The sequence below is a fragment of the Phasianus colchicus genome, chromosome 21 (assembly GCF_987193195.1).
Source record: "Phasianus colchicus chromosome 21, bPhaCol1.hap1.1, whole genome shotgun sequence".
Taxonomy (NCBI): domain Eukaryota; kingdom Metazoa; phylum Chordata; class Aves; order Galliformes; family Phasianidae; genus Phasianus; species Phasianus colchicus.
Genome location: NC_143456.1, coordinates 7,157,152 through 7,174,497, shown reverse-complemented (window position 1 = coordinate 7,174,497; position 17,346 = coordinate 7,157,152). Strand labels below are relative to the sequence as shown.

At 41.3% G+C, this 17,346-nt stretch overlaps 1 protein-coding gene across 7 annotated transcripts in view; it reads right to left on the bottom strand.

Annotated features, from left to right (window-relative positions):
• The window catches only part of SPECC1 (sperm antigen with calponin homology and coiled-coil domains 1), an 83,208-nt gene that overhangs the window by 38,299 nt on the left and 27,563 nt on the right, over window positions 1-17,346 (bottom strand). Inside the window, exon 1 of one of the 7 annotated variants that reach the window (XM_090122403.1) lies at window positions 15,602-16,078. The exons of 5 other annotated variants lie outside the window; for them this stretch is intronic. In XM_090122403.1, the coding sequence (XP_089978529.1) occupies window positions 15,602-15,641 (40 nt within the window). In that variant the 5' untranslated portion in view covers window positions 15,642-16,078. Of the gene's footprint in view, window positions 1-15,601; window positions 16,079-17,346 lie in introns of those variants that run through there. One more of the 7 variants, XM_031591614.2, reaches the window with a different exon arrangement.

Genomic DNA, 17,346 nt, shown 5'->3' with positions numbered 1-17,346 from the left:
AGAAGTATGTTCAAGTTTCTGTTTTCAGGACCTTCCTCAAAAGGAAATCCTTAAAGTACAGAGTCAGAAAGTTTTGGAACATGGTACAACAAAGAGATACTGCCTGATGCAGCAACATAGACAGGATGCACAAATCAGTTAAGCAAACAGGAGAGGCTACCAATCCAGTGTTTGCAGTAAAAACAAGTTCCAGAAGCACTCTGGGCATAAATACTACAATCAGCTCCATCTCCCCACATTTGGAAGGCTCACTTTGCTGACGTACATGTGCAAAATTCACAGAAAATCAAAGGTCTGTTGAGACCAAAAAGGGAGCAGACCCCCTGCTACAACACTGCACGCCTACTGCCTCCCACAGCAATACAACTCTGTAAGCCTCCCAAAATATTTTCCACCCACTGAGGAAACCTTATCACAGTTTTGCAGTCAGTAAAGTAGGGGTTAATATTACCACCACCCAGTTTGCTCAGCATCTCTTTTAAGACTGCACTGGGTTTATAAAACCCACACAAACAGGAGCCCCTCCTCCTCTTTCCCAACAAACACACTCTGCAGCAGGCACAATAAACACCCAGAGACAAAGAGCAGCTGAAGAAAAGACCCCTGAACACAGTGGCTGTGCTGGGAGGAGAGCACAGAAAGGGCTCTGTGATGGCAGGGGCACGATAAGGCCGGAGACAAAGGGTTCAGTGTTTATGGGAAGAGATAGCAGGGACAGGCTGGCTGGAGAGCCAGCAGCCCACACAGCTTCATTTAGCCATCTGCATCTGCAGGAGATGAAGGATCCAGGCAGCACCGCGCTCCCCAGCAAGAAGTGCAGCACAGGCAGAAAGAGGAGTTTGCTGCTGTGACTCAAATGGTGGCTGCTGCTGCCCCTGGCCAGAAAACTCCTTCATTTGGGAGGGGGTCTGAAGGCCCTGGCCTCACTGCTCGTCTTGTTTCCAAACTCATGGGCTCCCAACTGCCACAACGTGGCATCTGTAAAATGTACTCATAGTGAGCTTGCCACACAAAGCTTTTAGTATTGATGCAGCTAATGCTGTAAGATGAAGGATGAGAGGGGAAATGAACGGACTGATGTGATGTGTTGCTTCCAGCAGAGAAGCATCAGCTCAGCACAGAAGCAGAGGTTCACTTGGAGATTCACAGGAGTACAGCAGAGAGCATCCATCCCTTGAGCAGACATTTGTACAGGAGTCCCAAGTAGAGAAGCAGTACTCAGATGAGCTATAGCCATACTGCAGATTAAAGATGTACAGCATACATTGCACATGGCCAGAAACGTTTCTCGATGGAATCTAAGGAAGGTATGCTTTGAAAGCCTTCCATTACATTCTACTCTTTTATTCAATCCAAAAGGTTTTCCTACTGTTATAATGCAATTTTATGACAAAGTGCCCCAAATAACTCATCTGTTTCTTGCAATGCTGAGGCTTATGCCTGTCTGCATGACTGTCATCTGGTCAGCACATGACAGGGGAGTGTTATATAAGCAGTGGGTAGCATTGACTAGGCAGTGTAACACACACTACAACAAGAAAATGCTGCTGCACACTGATACAAATTCTGCAGCACTATGAGAAAAACCCCTTTTCCCTGAGAGAAATGTAGCAGCTCTGGTAGCAATGCCAGCATGCTTCTAATTGCCACCTGCTTACAATTGCAACATGATCCTGAGCAATGGAAGATATATATATAAGGACAACTATCAAGCATACTTAACAGGGATTATCTGTACTTCACCAGGCTGCCAACCAGTCCCAGCCATCAAGCTTACTCAGCTTGCCCCACATGTTTTGTAAGAGTCCATACTCTGCTGACCTGTTCCATCATAAATCATAAAGCATTTGCAATCTATCAAGAACCACTAATTAACCTGTGTGTTTTTTCTTGATATACGAGTGTTTCTGTATTTTCCTTTCTCCAGGAAACAGCTCCACAAAGTACTAAAAAACCAAAGAGAACATAGAAAAGAGGCACCTCTCAAGGCATAAGCTGAACAGAAAGCACCAAAACAAACATAAGCATGGATATCAAGTCTATTTTATGGGCAACCCCCCCTTGAACGACCTTGAAATTGAGCAGTGTAGTTATAAATGGAACTGCCAGCCACAGTGCCCGAGGCACCCACTATGCAGGAACTGTACTTAGAGCTGCACAGTCTCCCTGGTGACCATCAGCTCTACATCCCATACCAGTTAAGGTCTTAAGGAGATTCCAGACAGAGCATGCTGTCAAGCTGCAGACCCTGTTTTAGAGCTGATTAATACTACTACTTTTTTTGTTGTTGCTTATGTTTTGATTTTAAAGTGGTTGGCATCTCATGGAACTGCACTTTCAAGGGAGAGCTTTGAGCAGGAAAAAAACAAACAATATAAACAAACAAGAAAGAATTCAGTCCTGCATCTCAAGGGTGACAATCTAGAAAAAAATCCCAAACCCTTACATATCTTTCTGTTTGTTCAAATGGTGCTATGGTATCTCATTCGCATTTCCACCATTTATCTACCCTGCCTGCCCTGTTAGCTCAACTATTCTCTTGACAAATTTGAGCACAGCTCCATACCACTGCTTTGTACACCCAACTCATGCCTACATCCATCACCTCCAATCTACAGTACAGTTCCATGTACTTCCCTTTGCACCATGCTTAACCTATTCCCCAGCACAGCACCCAGCTTGCCAATGGGCTCAGCTTGTGTTCCTCCATATCAGAGGAGCTAGGAATTATCCCCAAATAATCCACTGGGAGTTATTTCCTGAAAACCAGTTTTGGACAAACTGGAGTCACCTTACTGTCACATTTCTCACTTTGGTGCCCAGGAGGAGCACTGAACTCCTCCATTTTCAGGATCTGCCTACTTAGTATCCAGGCACAAGGGATTAAAGTTGCATAGTACCTCTAATCTTCAAAATACCTTAAAATTAACAACAATTTAATGCTCAAATCTACAGATAAATACAATTGCGACCTCTAGATTACAAAAGAGAGATGCACAGGAACGCCTTGCCCAAGGTCATGCTACATCAGTAAGGATTAGGCCCCCAGAGCTGCTGGCTCACAGCCTGCTGTGCTGCCTTACTGCTCACCAGGGAACACTCACAGCCTTTCAGCTGGCGTCAGAAACAAAGTGGAACTTTAATGAGATAAAAGTTGACCCCTCATGATGATCTTTAGCCATTTTAATCCCATTTGCAGCACAACTACATTGTATTCCACAGAAGGAAGGATCAGGATTGCTCTTTAATTTTTCCACAGAATGCCTCTGATCTATATCGGATCTAAGCTCCCAGCACCTGTTGCATCAGCTCCCATAAGGGCAGCCATAACAAGGAGAGAATGGAGAGAATCAGTTCCTAACCCAGAAGGTGGAACACACTGCTGTTCAGAAGTCAAATTCCTGCAAGAGAGCTAACACAGTTACAGCACTAGCATAGCAAGGCAGGGGAGGTGGCAAACATTTTACCATAGGCACAGAGGGATCATATGTGACGTTTAGGAATGAAGATTCCATCGAGACTGTCAATCCTCAAGTTTTGTATGCTCTAAGATAACATATCACTGCCTCTTCAGTAAAGCCTTGAACTTACATTTATTTTACTTGATTCTTAAGTAGAACTGGTTCAAATACTTGCTTCTCCAATCCCAGTGCAGAGGAAGCATCTCTTTCGGGAACTGATTTCATTTGACCACAGAATCACCTTGCAGTAAGTTCTGATTTCTCTACTGAGTCTATTTTTTAGAACTGGAGTCACTACAAGACTATTTTTCCTCTGGTCTTTGTGTCATTCGTGTCCCACAACCTGCCCTTTTCTTAATCCTCCCCTCTGTCAACATTCTAATAACCCAAAGATTAATGCCATGGACTTCAGTTCTTCCAAGGTTAAATTAACATGGAAAGTTCCATTTGTAAGTTCTTCCCAAATTGCAATCCTGACAACTCTTAAACTAACAACAATACAAGCATGCAGTTTCTTCTCTAGCATGTTTAAAAATCCACGTTAATAATTCATGTTTCCATAGCTTGAGTAGGAATAGAATTCATCTATGTAATTTAAGCATGCTGGTCACTGATTCATTTCAGAAAGCACTTCAGTCATGTAAACCTAAACCATGAAGACAGACACATTTTTGGGTGTGATTTTTTAGAACAATGGATACCTTATTCGAATTGCAAGGGCAGCAAAACAAGAAATAAAACTATTCACAGCACTCTGTAATGTTAGAAGTCGTATTTCAGAAAAAGGCAGACTTGCCTGCAGACAAATCTGCACTCTCATGATCATCTGCTGCTCAACAATTTCACGTCTCTCTCATTCTTTCTCCCACACTTGCAACAAACAAACAATTTCACTGTCTTGCGTGTTTCCTTGCCATCCCTCCCATCTCAAAAAGGCTTCAAAGGGAAAAAGAAATAAAGGACAAAGAAGCAAGAAATTATGGGCTAAATTCATAGCCTCTCTGCCAACAAAGAAGACTGCTTCTTTTGTTGCTCTGGAATTCTATTCCCAGGCACTATGATTTTTTAATCAATTTTCCTACACAGAGCTCACAGGTTTCTGTCTGTCAGACAGAAAAGTGATTATCATGAAACCTGGAGGAAAAACATCATCCTATGTGCTGTGAGCATTTAGAATGGCTAAGTTAAGACAATACTATTAACAGCCCATGTTTGCACAGCAAATAAAAAGAGTTATTAAACGTCCCCATACCATTTTACTTTGCTCTATTACACGTGGTTTAGCTGAAACAGTCCCACTCATCAGCTTTGGCTTTCATCTTATCCTCTGACTGTGACTTGCAAGGTAGATCCTGAACTCAGCATTGCTTGCACCTATCCAGGGTTTGCTAAGATTGCTGAGGATCCACAGCAGATTGTTAACAAACAGTAATGCAACCATGTAATTACGTGTGTTCATTCTTGCCTGTGTTCTACTACTATTTTTAACCAAACTGGACAAATATGGGCCACAGACATACCTTAATCTCACCCAATTTATGACACAATGTAGGAAGCCAAAATATAGATGTCTAGTGTCACTTTGGATGCTCTTTAGGTACTTTTAAAATACCCCCACTGACCTGAAAGAGTTGACAGCACCTATGGGAGATATGTACTCTGCCAGAGAGGCACCAAGAGAGCAGCTGTGATGTCTGAAGACATCTGACATGGTGCTAGACATCAAATTGAACTGTCATAATTTCACAACAGATTTAGAAGCTGATGTTCCAAGATGGGTAATAACAGCTTTTATGCATCGTTTTCAAAATTGTTTCAGTACCCAAGTACCACTTGGGTAACTTCCAACCACAAAATGAACGGTGACTTAATGCAGTGAATTAATACACAACTTCATGAGATCACTGATAGCAATTAATTGGTTGGCAACTCAAAATAAGACAGTACTGCCTTAGAGCCATCTTATTCCCAGTTGATTCCCTGCTATAAAGTAGTACATATTGAAAGGAGATGAGCCACCCATTCTGCTGCCTTTTGAAAATGTTATTCTGAATTGACAAGATCCTGATTAACCTGGTGCTCAATATGACTTTTCCCAAAAGCAGATGAGCCATTAAGAGCTCAAATTTGAATGGAAAGTCTAGGTGACTTTGCAATTTTCTTTCTCCTTCCTCTCTCCACCACTGCTCCTATCTGAGATTGGTGAAGGGTGAACCACAACTGTGTTTTGGGAAAGGATGACTATACAGCACAGAAGAATGACTGGTGTACATTTGACTCTTAAGTACTCTTTTTATTGAGAAATTTTGCACAGGTGTCTACGTAATTAAAATGCTCTATTTTTCCATGTTCTTACGTTGCTTTGCTTAAAGAAAATGAAAAAGTTAAAAAACAAACAAACAAAAAAAAAAAACAATTTCCCTGCTATCCAGAGATCTTCCATCTCCTAATTAACAGGAAACAGTTTCCACAGGAGGGAAACACTGATACATTTCAGGGTGGAAAGACAAAAAGCGTAACTGCTATAAAGGAGGGCAGACATAACAGCAATCCTCTAGTGGACTAAAGTCTTCCATGGAGATATGCACAGAGACAGATCCCTATCCATAGTAACTAGTCTGCCATGTTATTTAATGTTTGTATTCCAAATCCTTTGGGCATGCTGACAGCAAGACAGTTTGATAATGAATACTGAGTGAATGCATGTGACGGAATCAACTTAAGATCTGAATAAGTTGTTAAGTGCTTCTTGTAGCTTCAAATGAGAGCAAGACTGGATGCAGAAGGCCAGATTTCCAGAGAATGGTGTCAAGAGACAGATCATCACCTACTGTTATTTTCAAAATTGCTTAAGTTGTTTAGAATTTCATATTCAAGAGCAAAATGTTTAAAACATCTGGTCCACCTAGGTAAAAAATTAGGATAAAGAGTGACACTATTGCACAGCAACAAACAATTACAGCTTGATCTGCTTGATCAAAGGAACAAGCTGAATGGGTTAGCCTGTCAGCAGTTCTGAGTGACCACACTGCTAGACACTCCTTTGGATATTCCTCAGTAACAAAAAGAATATGTTGTTTTCCATCTCTTTCAGAGCTTCCCTGCAGAAAGGCAATGCTCTCTGTTACCCAGTCTTTATGCAACAGCAAACAAAGCAGATCTAGGCTTGGCCAGTTGTGGTTCTCCTGAATGAGTCTGTTTGCAGAACATTAGTCATAGAGCCAACACCTTTGCAGGTCAGCAAATCTTTGGGAAGGTTCACCTGGACTCCACCCCACTTTAAAAGAGACAAAGGGATGGCTGCAGAATAACAAAGGTGGTTTTGATAATCTAACACTAACTATATAGAAGCATCTGTTCAAATAGCACCTTCACTCTTTCATTAAATAGAGACTAAAGACTGGTTACAATATGAACTTCCTTTCCTCTCTGTTGGTCTGTTCATATAGAATTCCTCTCTGAATAACCACAGCCGTAGCTAAAATCTCTTAATCCTGACAGACACACCAATGTCCATACAAAGCAGAATTTCTCTGACCATTCCTTCAGATATCTGCTTGGATTTTCTGGAGGTTTGTTAAGTCTCAAATGAAAACTCAAGCTTGGATACGCCTATTTTGAAGATAATACAATTTCGTACCTGAGCCTTCACTGTGCCATAAGCCTCTTGCACCATGACATACACGAGCATACCACAGTGTTTACCTTTAAAATGAAGTAAACAAAACCCCACAAATTAACCAAAGTTTGTCATCTCTGCCAATCTGGGTGCAGACAAGGAGTGTAACTGCCATCTACCACTGGACTGCGTTGTATTTAAGAGTACCCAGCAACCTGGCATAACAAACAGATAACCAAAGCAAATGGTCTAGCAAATGTTGAGAGAAACTCTATATCACATGTATGCTCACTGGCATGTCCTCCTGTAAACTCAAGTCTACTTTATTTAGGAACTGTTAATACCTGTGGGTCTGCCAAAAACACAGTCACCTGCTGACTATAACCCTTGTCTCCTCCTAGAAAGGATGACTAAAATGTTTTACATAGCATTGTATCAAAATTAATCTGGTGGAATTTACAGAAACCCAGCTATTTTCTGAATGAGATGCCTGTACTGCATATGACTATTAGTTCTATTAAGAATTCCAGGATATTCCTCTATTCTTGTCTGTAAACCAGTAGAGAATTGTCTTCAGCTCAGAAAGTTACCTCCTTACTAATGAAGCCCAGCAGTCTGTCACTCAGGCACTGCTGAATTAACAGTGGTAACATGACAGCTAAACTCCCCCATTTCTGGGAAACGCAATTAAATCAGATAGAATACCAGCTTTAAGTGTTTCAAGAAATACAGGAAATTAAAACACAAACAAACCATGTAAATTTAGTTAGTAATGGTCATTGCTGAGTAGCAAGTAGACACATTCCTATGCACACAGTGCATGTACAGTGGCTGTCACAGCTGTGCATTAACATCTGAGCTGTGTCTGGTGGTCACAAAAGAAGAATAGTTGCTCAAGGCCTCCTGGTCCAAGAATCCAACAGGGAAGAGAAGCGAACAGAACCTTGCTACTTCCAGACACACTTCAATGCTGTGTATCACCTGAACCAAAGACCCAACTGATGCATCTGCATGCACAAAGGATAACCAAAAAGTGATCGTGAGTAGGGAAATGCTTGACATCAACATTTGCAGAATTCAGTCTATTTAACTGCTCAGGAGGCCAGGTTGAGAGCTGACTCAGGGAATTACACTGGCTGTAGAATTATCTACAAGCTTCTTCTCCTTCACCTTTCTTTGTTAAAGACAGACCCTGATCTAATTCACTGTCATTCCCATAAACACTTGAGCTCATCCCACTGAGGGAGCAGCAAGCCACTACAGAGGAATGAAGCAGCTGAAAATGCCTTTGGTCAGTGCTGCTGCTGAGTGCTTTGTATTAGGAAACCATGACCCGAATCCTCCAGTTCAGGAATGCTGCCCCACACTTGGCCAAAAGGCCATGGCTGACTGAGCCAAAATAATTTCTCTCCTCACGAATTCTCAAACCCTGCTAATCCAGATAGACTGGGAAGGAACGGAACAAAAATTAAGATATGAAAAAGGGTTCCTCCTTCTTGTACAAAACAGAAGGCAGAACTTAACAAATAGAGGCCTTTACATTTTGAATAATACTTAATACTTTGCTTAATACTTAATACCAGTACACATTGCACTGCTATTACAACTGCTTTTTGTTTATTAAAATGTGATGACCACATAATAAACCCAGTTTTATTGCTGTTTCCAGCTTGCTGCAGTGAGGGAGTAGGGACCAGAACTGTGTTTAGTTTCCACAGCTCATCTAGAGCCTTAGCTCTGCCGAGCAGAGCAAGAAGGGAGCCAAAGAGCACTGTCTTGAAGAGCGACACTGGGAACAAGGCTGAAATCATTAAAACTCCATCAACACAGGATGAGATGCATCAAGGAATGAGACAGAAGGACAGAGAGGAAGAAATCTCATAACATAATGAGATGTTTATCTATAAAAAGTTGCCCACTTCAAAGCAGGAAGAGCTTCAAATACTTGGTTAAAAAAAAAAAAAAGAAAAATAAAAAAGCACTTTTAATTAAAAGATCAGTCAAAGATTTTCCACAGTCAAGCAGCCTCAAAGAAATTGTGAGTGGAGGAGGGAGAGGCCAATTTCTAACTTGATTAGCCCATTCTTCAAAGTCAACAAGGTTTTGTAAGAGCAGGATTTCTCAAAAATAGATAAGGATCATGGAAATATCTCCAGCTCCTCAAATAGTGCTGTCCCTTTACTTCAGATGACTGATCACCACCAGCTTTTGCTCAGGAGAAGCCTGGAAAAATATTATCAGAGCCATGTGCCTCCCTCCTTAAAATGGACAGTAAACCCAGTGCTGATAACACGTCAGGTTAAACAAAGCTATTGCCATGTACTTAAAGAGGCTGCAAACATAAGCCAAAATGTTTGCACGTTGCTTTAGCCTGATAAAACCAGGCACACAACCTTCTGTTATATGAGGGCTTAAACATGTTTAAAGATTTACACAAACTGCATCAGCTTTTGGGAGCACATTTCCTACCCACAGCACGACATTAGCCAGTGGAGATGGGTATGACACCAGTGTGTCATGCCTGCCTAGTGCTGGAGTACCAGCATCATTGCTGACATTATATATTCTTGGGAACAAGACTTAGAAAAAGCATTAAAAATGTATACGATCAAACAGATGTGTGTCTTTTTGTTTTCTGAGAAAACAGGATTTTGAGAATTTCACCCACAGAAAACATTTTCTCTACAGGCTGCTGCTTACCAATGATTTTATCATGTCAGTGGTAGGAAAACAGCAGGGCTCTTGCACTCAGCAGGCTGGTGCTGTGCGTGCTTTCCCTGAGAGGAGAATACCCAACCCTGCAATGACTGGCGTTCATGAAAGCTGTCTCATCCACATGTCTCATCCATGCTAATTGTGACTGATTGAACTTACTGCTGAGCTGGCTCTTTTCTGCACCTTTCTGAGGAATTACCTCTGTTTTGTTTTGTGTTTTTGTCTATAAAAGTAAACATTCACATATGCTTTTGAAGGTCTTCTCTTCCCTGTCTTGCAGAGAACTTGGTTTGTGCCAACAAATTTATTGTTATCCACACCCTTGTAGAAACAATCCCTGCAAAAGTGATTACATGGGGCATAATTACACAGTATTATGAGGATTCCACATCTTCATTATAAATGTTGCAATGTGAAAATTGCAGAAGACCTTTAGGGTGTTAAAAATACAGCAGAAAATCCTCTGAATTTGAGATGCCTGCTGCATTCTGAGGCAGAAGCTGTGCAGAAGGGCAGCATCCTCAGTGATTAAGTTCATTCAGAAATATTTTGTGTGCTTTATTCTTGCTTTGTTTGCTTTTAAGTAACCATTTTATTTCTAGATATTATTTTGTTTAGAAATGGAACTGATCATAGAAAGCAATCAACTTCTTAAAGCAGGATTATTGCCATTCATCGAATTACATGTGCAACAACTAGTTCATTGCAAATTGAAGAGTAAAGCAAATTCTGAATAGTAAAAAAAAAGATTCTGAAGAGTAAAAAAATTCTGAATATTATCTACTGTACATAGCAAAGAAATGCAAACTGAAGGATAAATTACAGTTCAGTAGGAGAAGGAGGATAAGTCAGCCAACATATGCACCATATGTCAAACCACTAACTGCACTCTGCCCCAAAACCCCTTTCCCATACATTAATAAATAGGACTTTACTGAAGCAAGTAAGAATTTTACCAATTACTTCTGTGGAGTCCTACTTCCACTGATCATCTTTGACAGCACCAGAGCATGTAGAGGGAAAAAAAAAAATGAGAGAGATGTGATTCTTCTCAGAGGACATGGATGTGTGTGAAAGTTAGCTTTTACCTTTACTGTTATACCGGATCTACTATTCATAGATTCTAAAACATCCCCAGTGCTGGGAAGAAGCAGTGTGCAGAGCTCTATCCATAGCACAAGCCTCCACTGACTACCTCACCCAGTAAGATTCCTCAACTGCAGCAGAACTTTCTTGCTTTTTTTTCCAAGAATGGTTTTAATTTTCAACAGCAAAACAATTTAACACAAAACAAAATCCATAAACCACATCCTGCTGCCTGCCGTGCCCTAGAAGTTCTTTCTGTAAGATCTTCAGTCCTGCCCCAAGAGAAAGTACTCCCACTCAGCACATCCTCCCAGCCTACGCCAAATGTTGTAAGGGGCCTTGCATTAAGCAGAACTTAACTGATCTCTTCCACAAATATAGCATTCACTGGCCTCTCAACTTGGGATCAGGGGACCTCTGATTATCACTTAACTCTGCCTCAAACAGATATTTTCAGAGGCAGCTAGTTACTCATAGTCATGACTAAATTCCTCTAAGAGGTCTGTCCAAACAGTGACATAGTCTCTTGGCTGTACTCATTTCGCTGGCCTACAGAGCAGAACACACTACTGCTATTTGACATCTGTTTGTCAGTATTTCTGAAATGATTTAATAGTGTCACTCCAGTTGAGTCACATCACAAAGCTAATCAACAGAGCTGGCCCTAACTGGCCTTGGAAGAGAGACTTAAGTCAAGTAAAAATTACTCTCTGGGGGAAAATAATCTCCTTCAATGCTAGTTTAATCAGCAATGTGTTACTACTCTGAAGAATGAAAGCATTTGTAAAACCCTCATGCAAGAGTGACTTGTGGGAGGAAGAGGTGACTAAGGAATTAAACTATCCACTGGAGAGCAAACTGTGGCTTGCTGGCTCCACTGGGAACAAAAGGTCTACAGCTTGCTGCCTGGGCTCTAAGAGGACATGACTTGCTGTCGGTATTTCCCTGAAAGCTGTTATGTGATTCATTAGCTCTGCCGGCCCCTCTCGCCTTCCTCCCTTCCCCCCACACCATCATTAAACTCATCTGTTCTCTGGAGCTCTTGCTTGGCAGAAATGGTGTGCTGACATAGAACAGCTAAAATGAGTGGTTCCCATGTTTCAAAGAAAGGAAGAGAAGCAGACAAAGACTGAAGGGAGCACCCAGAGAAAGACCCAAATGTACTCCCTGAGAAGGGATATCAGACATTGCTAAAAATAATAGTTCTACCCTTTACCTTGACACGGTCTGATGTTTTGTGGACTATCTCCCCTACACTGAAACACAAAATGAAGCCACCCCTGAGTCAGGACAAAACAGGCACAAGAAAACAGAGCAATACTGCCTTAGTGTGTGCACTGACATCTGATAGCCTCATCCAAGCCATGTAAGCATGTTTTACAAATAAGCACAGTCCCAAAAAAAAAAGTCTAACCCTTGGATAACCCCACTCGTTACCTTGTTCCAGCTAGAGAAGTTAACATTTCCCATTCAACTGCTGCTTTCAAAGTTTTTGCATGTTTTTGAGTCACTTTTTCCACCTCTTCTCAAAGATATTATTAATCACCACATCACCTGCAGATGTTTAGAGGATAAACAAAACCTCACCATCACCAAGTCAACCAATGTCAAAGAATCTTAGCACTCCTGTTCACAAACACTGGCTGCCTCACTGTTTCCAAGGAAAACGATGTTTGAAAGGCTTCTCTCAATAAATGTTTCTGCACTGCATGGTATGTATTCTTCCATACAGTTCCCATAAAATGTTCCAGCTATTTCACAGGTGCCCTGGCCTGCATATGCACTAACAGTTCCTTCTATTTGAGGCAGCCAGTCTCAGAAGCAGAAAAACTAATTCTACTGATGAACTGCAGCAATATTCACTACTATTTTTACAACTTATTGTTACAACTTATTACTATTTCACAGGTGTTTTCCTTCTAAAAACTCAACGTTAATTAAATTCAAATATTTCAGAGCACTTGGAGATGGTTATTACTTAGCCAACTTTGCAAGGAGAGTTTTGGCAAACATGGTGCAAACTTTGGTCACAACAGCATAAAACAAAGTTTTTACAACTTATTTTAAAAATGATTTAAAATAGGTTTGAAATTTGAAGTCAGGAAAGACCTGTAGAATGAATTGTCCCTGATTCCTGTTGAAACACTCTTGCACACTTAGCAACGTGTACAGTAATCTAAATTGATACTTGGCTGTTACAGTCCTGTAAACCTTTGGTTCCAAATATAACCATTAGACATCAGCAGGGGTTTACTTCAAAAACGCATGCAATGTATCTAATATCCACTTTTTCTGTCTTCACCTCTCTGACATTTTCTAGCTAAATTTCTTTCAGAGTCCAACATAGTAAGGTGTCAGCTTCAAACTGCTGCGCTTGGGCCCAATAATTTCCTTCCTGTTCCTCAATAGCACCCAGAACTTGGGGTTACCACTGCTGTGCCCATATATCTTGCATCTTGACCATTAGCAGGCACAGTCAGCCACCCAGAATGTTGCTTCTGGGCCTGTATTATTTTATTTATAGGTTTTAAGCTAAAATTGATCTTTGTTGTAAAACCAAGCCAAAAGCTGTGCATGCCCACGTCCTGCTTTTTGTATCCACACTCAACAGAAAACCTGTCAAAGTACTCTGTACTCTTCTAAGCATCTGGAAATAAGTATTTCACTCTAGGTTACAATATACATCATAACAGAGGCATTCACAGTCAGATTTTTAAAGACTTCTGTGGTCCGGTGACATTGATAGAAGGAAGAAGAGTTTTAAAGATCTGTCTGTGGCAACCCAGTACAGTAAGTGCTGGGATGAAAGACTGAAGGTGAAACATGCAGTGTCTACAAGATTTCCTGAGAAGAAAAACAAACAAGATGACATTGGATATCACAAGGAAAACAGAGGATAAGAACTGATTTCTGTAGTTAAATCTGGAACATGAACTACGTCAATAAAGAGCCCAGTCTAAAAGGAAGACAAATACTTCTGATGTCTTTCCATTATCCTCTGACTTTCAGCATCTGAGATCTCACACATGGAATATGTTCTCACAATTTATCATCTGCTTTGGTGTTCCTGAAAGTTTTTTTCATAATTAAACTACGTTTTGAGCACACAGTTCAATATAAAATCTGGGTTTTAGTCATGTTTATATCTTACAAACCATGAGATCAAACTAAAACAAGACTAAGTGTGGTCTACATTTAAAAACTAAAAAGCTTTAAAAATGTATAGATGCTACAGAAATATAACCCTTCCCCTTTCAAATGAATAAATCACAGGACAAGAGTAAACAAAGGTTGAAAGAGATTTTCAAAACCCACAGGAAGTCTGCATTCATTTGTCATTTAAGTTAACAGTAATAAGCTGTTCAAATTCTGCCACTGGCCCTGAAAAATCATAGCCAGCCTTCCCAAACTCTGACCAGAAGTTAGCAGTACTACCCATGCCATTGTCCATCGCCCCACAGTTTATCAGCAGCATCATCCCTCCTCAAATGAGGTTAACAGGGTTGGTTTCAACAATACCTCCATAGCTTGCAGTGGGATGATTTCAGAGACCACGTTTGGAATAGCAGCACTTTCCAGCCCAAAACTGAAGTTTCCCTTAGGGCAGCATTTCTTCTGGTGACTGAATACTGGCAGCTTTTGTGTTCCTCATTAGCCTGCTGATTAACATACTGCTAGAGAGTTCTCCACTACACCTAACTGCTGTTCTAGCACTCACTAGCAGATCTATTGTGATCAATTCTAGAGCAGCAATGCAACGCCTTCTGCACAACCCCAGAGCTCAGCTATACACGTTTACTTCTAAAACAGTAGCTACATATCTAAACAAAAGCAGTGAAGAAACACTGATCACTCAATAACAGCTTCAACTAAATTTTATGAATGGAACTCCCACACAACAATAAGGCACACAGCGCCAGGAAATCCAACTGATGCTGGTTTCTGTACGTTGGAGCATTCTAAGCCTGAACAGGAACTAACAGCAGAAATCTGTGGGCCTACTCTTTTTTCCTCATTCGGTATTAGGGCAGCAAACAAAATGAATCAAAGGGCAGTACTGCAGCATCAGGAACAAATCATTATTATCTCCAAGCTCATGGTAGAGACATCTGGCACAAAGGGAAGTAGGTATACCTGACTCTTGGCTTTCTGTAAAAGCTGCTGCTGATTAACATGCAAAGCATTACACTTCTGAAAGACAATGGTGGGAAGACCATCCACAAAGGCATCATTTTAAATTCGAAGGCCTGGAAAATATCAGGCTGGAGGCCACAAACAACTGTAAAAGCCAAGACACCAAGCTGCAGATTCTAACAAATTGTACGTACATCACTAGATTATCTTTGTAACTTTTTAGCTGCATCATGCAGACTACACAAAATAACATCCGTCAGGCACCGAGGTCCCTCCCTTGTCAGCATTCTGTTCTGACCAAAGGATTTCTTTCAGAAATTCCCCCGAGGACGATGCTGCGAGCTCAGGTATGGAATTGTAATGAATACCATTTACAAGTTACGAGGTAAACAGCCCTAATTTCACCAGCAGGCTCAAAGCTGTCAGCATTACCTATGCCAACAGCCTCTTTTTCCACTCGGTAGGACGCTGCAGGTAAGCTCCCCGAGAACAAAACCCCAATGCCTGCAGTTACAGCCCTGCAAGCTGCAGGCAGCAGCCCCGGCATTGCGCAGGGCTGGGCAGGCAGCCGCCCGGCCATACAGACCTTGGTCGTGCTCCTCCGCTCGCCCAGGCTGGTTGCCCATCTTCAGTCACCGCCAGTTCTTCCCCAGGCTCCTTTAGGACCCCATGCTCTCAGAGACAGACCTGCCTTTATCTGCTGGTAACGTTTGCGCTTCGGTCAACTTACAAAGGAAAAAAAAGTCACCTCCTTCCTAGTTCCTGGCACCAGGAACAGAGCCTGCTGCTCATGCTGGAGCAGCTGTGGCTCTCCCTCCTACCTCATTACAATATTATGCACTGAAGGCCGGCCTGTGCAGTTAATTAGCTGCCTGACTGCTGGAATAAAAGGAGGGGAGAAAGAGAGGCAGAAAAAAAGAGAGAGCTCGCAGAGAAAGAAAGAGCGACTCAACGAGCAGTGGAGGCCACTCAGAGGCAGCAGCAGCGAACTGCAGGCAGCTGAGAGGCACCGATTGCGATTAAGTCCCCTAAGGCCTGAAACCAGCTCCACCACAGACAAGAAATCACCCTGGAAACTTAAGCAGGACTTCTGCGTCCTGGTGCAGCCACATCTGATGAGGAGCCGTGGCAGCAGGGGGGTGACTGGCCCCAGAGCTATGTCATACAGTAAATTTGATTACAAATATGATCTACATACCATATCTCTATCATCAACATTTTTTTTGACCACGCCTTGTAGTGCAAGAAGAGCTGAATGTGGCAGTTCACAGACTGGCTGATGGCTGATTTTCCTTTGAAATAAATCAAGATGTTTCTCACTAATGGAGTCATGACACACATTGGAAACAAGAACCCTGAACAGCTCCAGCAATCTGTTTTCTCTGCATGGACAATTAACACAATTACCTTCTTGAAATCTTGGTTTCAACAAGGAGGTTATAAACAAGTTAATACATTAACACATTAAAAAGTGTCTTCAGATCAAAACAGACTGAAAATAAAACACGCAGAAATTAAGATAGCCAATTGTGAATCTACTGATTCAAATTAAAAGAGATTGTTCCATAAGAGAGAAAGAGTTTTTCTAAGTCTTCAGCATAACAGGGAGTGAGTTGTCAACTAATTTTTCACTATTCTTGCTCTCACACTCCATGGATGAAGCTAAAAGCTTACATACATCTGTCTGGTTTGGAAGACAATAAACAAAACTCCTGTCTATTTTATGACTCATCAAGTATGAAATGCTTTGTTTAATGAATAGACGATATAAGTTCTATAAAAAATAACACATTAACGATGATGCTTTTCCTAGAAGCCATCTTATGGTCTCTTAAGCTTTGGCATTCAACACGTCCATCAGTTTTCTCAGAAAAGAAGATACAAATGTCCTCCAACTGCTCTTGAAACATCTCTGAAACAAAGAGATTTTCTTCTATTATAGATTAAAGAGCAACGTCTGCTTTTCATCAACAGGATTCAGAGGAACTGTACTAGCCAATGGGCTAATAAATTCTGACACTAATTATATATAACACTATTCAGCTCTTGGGCTGATAAATTCTGACACTAACTATTCATTATTTCAACACCAGCTTTCTACTTCAGAAAGTAACACAGAAGGGGTATCAGAATCCCAGTAGAGCGTGAGGGTTCAGCTTGAAGTAACTACAAGATGTAACCACAGAGCCAGAGCAAACACACTTGAGATCTTAACACTGTGCAAGTATCACTGCTGGAAGACCCAATCTGCTATTTTTGACAGCAGCATGAAACATAAGTCAGAAATTCTAACATCACAATAGGGCGAGTCAGGCATAAGACTACAAGACC